At 41.3% G+C, this 9,376-nt stretch overlaps 1 protein-coding gene across 7 annotated transcripts in view; it reads right to left on the reverse strand.

Moving 5' to 3' along the window:
• Positions 1-4,322: 4,322 nt before the first annotated feature.
• The window catches only part of LOC128695715 (uncharacterized), a 150,148-nt gene continuing 145,094 nt past the window's right edge, over positions 4,323-9,376 (reverse strand). For all 7 annotated transcript variants that reach the window (XM_070093325.1, XM_070093324.1, XM_070093323.1 and 4 more), the window contains one exon: positions 4,323-6,261. In XM_070093325.1, coding sequence (XP_069949426.1) covers positions 6,150-6,261 — 112 coding nt within the window. In that variant the 3' untranslated portion in view covers positions 4,323-6,149. The remainder of the gene's footprint in view (positions 6,262-9,376) is intronic.

Below are 9,376 nucleotides of genomic sequence, written 5' to 3' on the forward strand. Positions count from 1 at the left end.
GAGAAGAAAAGTCCAAGGGTGCTAACTCTCTGGCAGACTTTGAGGAAAGAAATGAGGGGCATAGATGGAGTCCCTGAGAAATACGGACCAGATGATTGCCAATTTCATTGGCAACATCTAGTGGGTTTGCTATATCAACACCGGCAACCCGCAGAACAGGAGCCGGGTCAGGAGAATATTTACCACTCAGTTTTCGTACTTTTTTCCAGACTGCACTCATAGAGGAAGCAGAGGTGATGGTGGAGACATAATCTCGCCAGCAAGTGCGTTTAGTGTCACGGATGACACGGCGAGCGATCGCACGCTTCTGTTTAAAATCAAGGAGTCGCTCTGTGGTTCTATTGTACCGGTACCTGCCCCATGCAGCGCGTTTCAAACGTACTGCACGAGCACAAGCAGGAGACCACCAAGGCACGCATTTCTGAGAATGCCTGCCCGAAGTTTGGGGTATAGAATGAGAAGCTGCGGTGAAAACGGAGGACGAGAAGAGGTGTAAAAGCTCATCGATGGAGGACGAAGAAGGAACCTCTTTAAAAACAGTCAGGTGTGAGTAAAGGTTCCAATTTGCCCGATTAAATTGCCAGCGTGGGGTGCGAAGAGGTGGCGAATATGAAGGGGAAGTAAGAATGATTGGGAAATGATCACTGTCATGTAAGTCCGGGAGAACAGACCAAGTAAAGTCTAATGCGGCGGAGGAAGAGCAAACTGAGAGATCGATGCAAGAGAGAGTATGAGTCCGAGGATCAAAATGGGTGTGAGTACCTGTATTTAAAACATGGAGGGGGTGGGTGGCAAGAAAAGCCTCTAACTGAATTCCACGGGAATCACAGTGAGACCCTCCCCAGAGGAAATGGTGGGCATTAAAATCACCAAGTAGCAGAATCGGTGGCGGTAATGACGAAACAAGGAAGGCAAAATCCGGAATAGATAATGCCCGAGAAGGAGAGAGATATAAAGAACAGAGCGTATACCACCTATGTAAGTGGATACGGGCTGCTGTGTAATGCAGCGAAGTATGAACAAATAGCTGATGGTACGGAATATCAGTGCGGAGAAGAAGGGCACTTTCATTAAAGGTCCCATCAGGAAAAGGATCTGAAGAATACAATAAATTATAGCCTGAGATGTGAGAAATAACAGCAGAGTGTAATTTTGGTTCCTGTAAGCAAACACCAACAGGGGCAAACTGGGAGAGTAACATCTGAAGCTCACCCCGATTACCCCTGAGGCCGCGTATATTCCACTGTAAAAAGGCCATGATTGGCAATGATAAAGATACTTGAAATCCGCAGGTAAGGGTTCCTACGGACTAGAAGGGTTAGAAAAGTCCACATGCGGAGGCAGTGGAAAATGTTCAAGCAGCGAAGGAACGGTGCGCTGTGAAGAAAGGAGTTGCGCAGATGGAGCAGAGGAGAGAGGAAGAGCGGAAGGTGGATCAGTGTCCATTGATGGTTTGGTCTCTGCAATATATTCAGAGATTGCTTCAAGTGTTTCGGAATTCAGAGATGTCGTATGGGAGACAATATTGGGAATGGTAGGGGGAGGATGAGTAAAGATTGGAACTGTATTGGACTGTACCAAGGTAGGGGGGGGCGAAAGGGTGGAGGGAACTGGAGAAGCGTGGCAGGGGACAGAAGAGACAGGAACCTGGGAGGTGGCAGAAGAGGAAGAAACTTGGGAGGGAACAGGGGAGGAAGGTACATTACGAGGAGGAGGGTGAACCTCTGCACTTGTAACTGAGCCAGTGAGAGGGGAAGAACTAGGGACAGAGACAGGGAGGGTAAAATGAGGAGGTGGAAGATGGGTAGGAGGTGTTACCGGACCTTTTTTTGACTTTTGAGAAGTAGAGGAACGATTGGGAAGAGGTGTCGTACGAGGTCTCGTCGATACTGAGGCTTGTAAGAGAGAACTCGAAGAAGCGAGATTAGACTGAGGCGTTGAAGTAGGGACGTCTGAGCCGAGGACAGCAAAAGGATTAGATACAGGAGTGATTATGGGAGAGGTAACCACAGAGGTGGGTGTAGAAGATGGGATACCAGAAGTGGGGGGGCGTTTTGAAACACGGGAATAAGAAACACGTGGGAGTCTCCCTTGGAGGCGGAGATGAGAAACTGCCATGGCATAAGGGAGACCTTCTGTCTCTTTGAGGTAACGGATTTCCCGCTCGTTTAAATAGACCTGACAACGGCGAGAGTACGAAGGGTGAGCCTCATGACAGTTAAGGCAAGAGGGAGATCGATTGCAAGACGTATTAGAATGGTCATCGGCACCACAGACTGGGCATTCGGCGATAGATCTGCAATATTTCGCTGGATGGCCAAATCGCCAGCAATTTCTACACTGTTGTGGTGTAGGGATCACCTTTCGAACTTGTAACCGATGTCCTGCTATATAAACTGAGGATGGGAGTTCTCGGCTGTCAAAAGTTAAACGAGCCACATTGCTAGGGTATCGTCTCCGCCCACGGGCAGGAAGAACGTAAGTGTCTACCTTGAGGATTGGGAGATCTTGGAGTTCCAGCTGTTCTAGAATGTCGGTGCCACATGTCTGGAAATTTTGTTGAACTATGGTATGGGGCAGAATAACGGTACCACTACAAGAATTGAGGGAATGATGTTTTTCAAGGGTGACAGGAACAGTATCTATATGGGAAAGACGAGAGAGCTCACGAGCCTGGGTAGCATTCTGTACAGTAATGATGCGCGTACCGCTCTTAAGAGCATGAAAAGAAATATCTTTACCAACATGGCGTAGGAGTGCCTTGCCAATACTATGGTCAGAAAGATAGGCAGTAGAGGAAGTTGGTCGTAAAGTGAAGAATTTAGTCCACTGTTCAGTCTGAAACTGAGCGTGGAAAGGTAGTGAAGGACGTGTCGATCGTTTCTGAGAAGAACGAGAAGGTGAAGGTGGAGAAGTATCATCAGCAGGTAATTGTCGTTGACGTTTAGGCGTGGGACCAGAGTTGGTCCGACGTGGAACGGGTCGGCGATTTGAAAATTGCCGCACCGTAGAGGGAGAGGCCGGAAGCATAGTCAGAGGAGAGCGAAGGTCTGATAAATCGAAGGAGTCAGTCGAGGCCTCAGTACCTGAAGCGGGTGAGGAAACAGCACCAGCAAGAGGTACAGGGGCATCAGGAGTGTCCGAAGAGTGGTCTAAAAACAAGGCAGGGTCAGAATGGGGTGCGGTATCAAGAAGGGGCCCGGGGGTAGTGGGTTCATGGATTGGGTTCTCCATGGTTAGGTTACTCCTTTGCTTTTTGTTTTTAAGAAAAAAAAGAAAAAATAAAAAAAAAAGAATAAAAAAAGGGGGGAGCGGGGAGGAATAGTTCCCAGAAGGAATGAAAGGGCCGGAAATGTCCCTCCGCGCCCAAGAGGACCTCAGCACCGCTAGTAGCGCAGATGCAGCATGGAACCCGTGCCATACCCTACCCTTCATGCCTGTAAACCAGCAATCCAGGATAGCAACCTCACATCTGTCGAGCTACCTCGGTGGACAAAAGAGAGGGCGGCTGGATACCCGCCACAAAGCATACCTCCTTCGGCCACCACCCCCGGAATCCGAAAGGTGGCTTCCAGAGATACACCCGTCGCCCGAAAGACACCCAAAGCTACTCCGGGATACCAGAGAGGGATCGGTACATTCCCAGGCGTTCCAGATTCCACGGCAAACTACGCCACCGCCAAGAACCTCAACGAAATGGGATGGATCCCGGTATCCTTTCCCCTACCTAGGAACTAGCGTGCCTGTGGGAGAAATCCCAAAGGCCAAAAAGAGGAAGGGCAAAAGGGAGGGGTGGGGAGGAGGAGGAGGAAAGGAAAAAGGGGAGGATGGGATAGGGAAGGGGGGATTGGGGGGTAATTAGGTTCGGTCTGAGGAAGGAGACCGACAGGTCTAATTCCGCAGAACAAGAGCCTCTTCACCACAACAAGGAGCCCCCTTGAAGAAGGGGGAGGATGGGAGAGGGAAGGGGGGATTGGGGGTAATTAGGTACGGTCTGAGGAAGGAGACCGACAGGTCTAATTCCTCAGACCAAGAGCCTCTTCACCATGCCAAGGAGCTCCCCCTTGAAGAGGATTTAAAAGAGAAAAAAAGAAGACTTTCACTTTACAGAAATTTTCTCTTTCCAGTAGTAGCTCTGAGTCTCTGTTGAATAAGCAGAGCCGCTTGTAATTCATTAAAATTAGGGCACAATGGTGTGCAGCCTCAGCAACTCTTCATATCTGAGTCTGCCTGTAATTTTGGAGCCTTGCTACTTTTAGGGTAAATTAAATGCAAGTACAGTATTAAAGAAACCTCATTACTGAGCAATAAAAAAAAGAGGAAAAAGGTGAAAAACAAACATTTTTATTCTGGTGGATACAAAGTAAATTATCAATAGTAAAAAAAAAAAAAAACATATAGAGCACATGCACCAACACTAAGTGTCACAAATATCAAGGTGATCACTACAGTAAACTCAAACTGAAAACATCCTGACACTAAGCAAATAATATAATGAAAATTTCTAATTACAGTAGACTTGAAAAAGCATTTTTCACCAGAAGAACCATAATTCTGATCAAGCAGTTGAAAATTGAGGATGGCAAATTAAAATAATAAAATAGCAAACTTCTATGCCACCCCAAAATACCAAAATCCATAACTATTTATTGATCTGAATACGACTTCCAAGGGAACTCCTATACTTGAAATTCAATGTATGAACTTTTTTAATGCAGAAATCTAAAAAACAAAAAGTCACATCTGCATTAAATTTTCAGTAATGTGTACTGAAAAACAAGATACAGCACACAGTATATAATAGTACAACTGTAAAGTAAATAGTATTGTGTGCTGTAAGCAAAAACTAAACTTAAAATGACTTAACTCCACAATAAATATAAATTTTCCTATTAAACACAGCAAGATGAAACAACTACATACTCACAAACATTACTTGAATTTTCATAAACTGATGCCATCTCATAAAGCACACTCAAAGAATAATCTTGCTTCTATGAAAGTATTACTAAATATATTACCTAATGCTGACACAGTAAGAGATACCAATATCTACATTGTAACTGCACTTTTATTTTCCACCACTGATATCAACTGAATTACCATATACCATATTTACTATTATTCTTACATTATTTGCTTTAAGAATTGTCTAACAACTTTCTAATTTAAGCATTTTTTTATTCTTATTTTTTTTGTCAAACTAAGCCACATCCTCCTTTAGCACATTATAAAATTCATGTCCCGCTGTCAATAACCTTCATTAAGTATTAAGAAAATTCCAAAATTTAATATTACTTTTCAAGAACTAATTTAACTGCCTAGTTTTTTCAGTGGCCAAATGTTTAAGTTTTGATCATGTATCTTCTTTCATTGTGCTCCTCCAGCAAGACATTCCATCATGCTTTATTTCCTTTTGTTTAATTGCCTAATTCTAATCATTTCCATACTTCAAGCACATTCACTTTTTTTTTTTTCACTTGACAAACTCTCATGTCTATTACTCTTGACAAAATTTTTTAAATACAGCTGCATTTTCCACAGGCATATCATTTTACATGTATTTTGTATACTTTAAAACCAAACCATTTAAACAAATAAATGATCATAGTCTAATGGAATGTTTTCACCACAGTTTAAAATTTTACAAATTCTTGGCTAATTACACAAGGGTATTAACACAACATAATGTTGCTTTTAACCCACAAATAGGAGATAAAATTTTGGAATGGACTGATCTTATCTGGACTATTATCCGAGTACCAGTTGATTGCCTATTCTAATGCACTGTTAAATATTCTAAATTTTAACAAACTCCATAACCATCTAACCTTGGCTATCACATCACTTCTGATCTGTTCTTGGCATTCTCCTATCTTTTTTACAAGTCTCTCTGCTTTTCCTCTTTCATTACAGACCTAATAATGGTCTAGAATGGACTTAAACTTCTAAATCTAACTTAAATTTGGTTATATTCAAATTGCTCTGCCACATTGTAGCTAATTCTCCACAAATTTCTCAGCTCACTTCCTACCTAATTAACTTCCATATAATTTTCTTCAAATACTCATTCATCTTGGTAATTCTTTCCTTAAAAGGCTGGCTTCACTGGACAATCAACAAATGTCTTGAATTTTCCAACACGAGGTTCACCAAATATCCCTCTCTTCCACATTGCTACACTTCCAAAAATTAGAATAACTTGCGTGTACCACAATCTGTACACATTCCTTGACTAGATGGTGTACACTTGTGACATTTCTGAAAGTGAAGTAATACATTATCACCAGCATTTATTTTCTATTTCTTTACAAAAAATTCTTTAATTTCTTACCTACTCGCATAAAAATGAGAATACAAATAATCACTCTTAGTGCTGGTTACTTGTACATGTTCCAGCCAGGGTATTTTGACTATTCACAAGTCAATAAACTGCATGCATACAAAATTATGTCAGTACTGTACATAAAAGAATTATAGTTGACACTGGTATTTATGAAGTATTAATATTACAATTTTAACCCTTTAAAACTCTCCAAACGATCTATGATTTCACTGCTAGCATTCAAAAAAAAAAAAGTCAATTTTTTTGTGTGTGTAATAAGACCAAACAAAAAATTTAGGATCAGTACTTACCAAGATATAAGGCTGCGAAATTGGTGCTGGACAATCACCCAACGGCAAGATGGAGTCTGTCGCCTGCAGAAATGTTGCCAATACTTTTCTAGTTTTTTTTTTTTTTAATTTATATAATTTTTATGTTCTGATAATTATAATTTATAGTAGTTCTTGTGCTTTTATAGCCAATCTTTGTTCTGACACTAATATTAGGTACTGAAATAATAATTAGTCACAAACACACTGACAGCCGAACATTTTCACCTGCCTTGGTCACGTACTGTTGTCCAGAAATATATACAAAGTATTTATGGGTCTCAGCAATGTTTGAGACATGCTGGAGTATGTGAAACCCCTTGAAGTACAGTGAAAACGAGTGTCATTCTACACTGCTGATGGTGCAGTTACTAATATAGATGATCGTGCACTGCTCCAGTAAACTTTGGTCACACTGGAACCTCGGTACTCAAACAGCTCCCTATTCAAACAATTCAGTATTCGAACCCCCTTTCATTCTATGTAATGCCTCACACACCTCCCCCACACTCCCAACCAGCTCTTCTTCACTCCTAAAAGATGTTATATGTCCCTGAACAGTGCATGAATTTACTGCCTCCCTTTCTTCATCGACATTTGAAAGTTCCTCAAAATATTTCCGCCATCTACCCAATACCTCCATCTCCCCATCTACTAACTCCCCTACTCTGTTTTTAACTGACAAACCCATTCGTTCCCTAGGCTTTAACTTTTTTATCTCTCTCCAATTTTTTTTTGCCTATTTTCATCAAAATTTCTTGACAGTGCCTCTCCACTCCATCTGCTCTTCTTTTGCACTCTCTCACCACTCTCTTCACCTTTCTTTTATTATTATTATTATTATTATTATCACACTGGCCGATTCCCACCAAGGCAGGGTGGCCCGAAAAAGAAAAACTTTCACCATCATTCACTCCATCAGCAGAAGGGTGCTTTACACTACAGTTCTTAAACTGCAACATTAACACCCCTCCTTCAGAGTGCAGGCACTGTACTTCCCATCTCACTGTACTTCCCTTTCTTTTACTCTCCATATATTCTGCTCTTTTTGTGGCTAGCTGGTCCAGTGGCCAACGTGACGGTCTGGAGTTTTGAGAGACTGATCGCGGGTTCTATCCCCGCCCGTGGTATGGTTTGTTTGCAATCGTGTCATTATGATTTTGTGAGTCGCTCTGCTCTTATAATACTTCTGCTTTGTAAAAAAAAAAAACTCTTAAAAGCTACCTTTTTCTCTTATCACACCATTTACTTCTTCATTCTACCAATCACTCCTCTTTCCTCCTGCACCCACCCTCCTATAGCCACAAACTTCTGCCTCACATTCTAATTTGGAATTTTTAAAACTATCTCAACCCTCTTCAACCCTTCCACTACTCATACTTGCATTATCCCACCTTTCTGCCAATAGTTGCTTATACCTCACCTTAACTTCCTCATTCCTTAGTTTATATACTTTCATCTCTCTTACTTGCTGTTGCCATTTTTCTTTTGTCCCATCTACCTCTTACTCTAACTGTAGCTACAACTAAATTATGATCCAATGTATCTGTTGCCCCTCAATAAACATGTACATCCTGAAGCCTACCCATCAACCTTTCATCCACCAATACATAATCTAACAAACTACTTTCATTACATGCTGTATCCTCTTTTTCATAAAATATGTATTATTACCAAACCTCTTTCTACACATAGCTCAATTAAAGGCTCCCCATTTTCATTTACCCCTGGCACTCCAAATTTACCTACTACTCCCTCCACAACTTTTTTTACCCACCTTAGCTTTGAGAACCCCAACAACAAGTACTCTCTCACTTGGTTCAAAACTCCCCTTGCACTCAACATTTCCCAAACTCTCTCTCCTCTGCACTTCTCTCTTCTCTAGGTGCATAAACACTTACTATAACCCACTTCTCACATCCAACCTTTATTTTACACCACATAATCCTTGCAGTTATATATTTATATTCCCTCTTTTCCTGCCATAACTTATCCTTCAACAAAGCTACTACTCCTTTAGCTCTAACAACTTGAAACCCCTGACCTAATTCCATTTATTTCTCCCCACTGAAACTCTCCTACCTCCTTCAGCTTTGTTTCACTTAAAGCCAGGACATTCAGCTTCTCATTCATAATATCCACAATTATCTCTTTCTTATCATTTGCACAACATCCACGCACATTCAAACATCCCACTTTGACAGTTTTCTTCTATACAGGAAAAGGGGTTACTAGCCCACTGTTCCCAGCATAGTTAACTTTACAACACACATGGCTTACAGAGGAAAGATTCTTATATGTAACAATCCACAAACCCCTGGTATTTTGCCTGCCAAAGGAAGGATAATGGCCAAATGTAGGATAGAACTTAGGTAATTCAGCCATTAACATTTCGCTGAAATGTATTAACTTCAGTTAAGATTACTTACCTTAAACCTTTAATTTGGCTGTTTTTGGGGAAATTTTGTTTCCTTAACCCTTTCAGGGTCCAGAGGCCAAATTTCAAAGCATGCTCCAGTGTCTAATAATTTTCAAAAAATAATTGTTATTTTTCTTATGAAATGGTAGAGAATATTTTTCTGAAAGTAATAAAACAAAAAGTACAAAATTTGATGAAAAATTGACGAAATTATGCTCTCGTGAATTTTGATGTCAGTGACATTTACGCATCGGCGATTTTGCCGACTGACTCCCATTTTAGGCCGATTACCTTATTCCAATC

The sequence above is a fragment of the Cherax quadricarinatus genome, chromosome 42, assembly GCF_038502225.1.
Source record: "Cherax quadricarinatus isolate ZL_2023a chromosome 42, ASM3850222v1, whole genome shotgun sequence".
Taxonomy (NCBI): Eukaryota; Metazoa; Arthropoda; class Malacostraca; order Decapoda; family Parastacidae; genus Cherax; species Cherax quadricarinatus.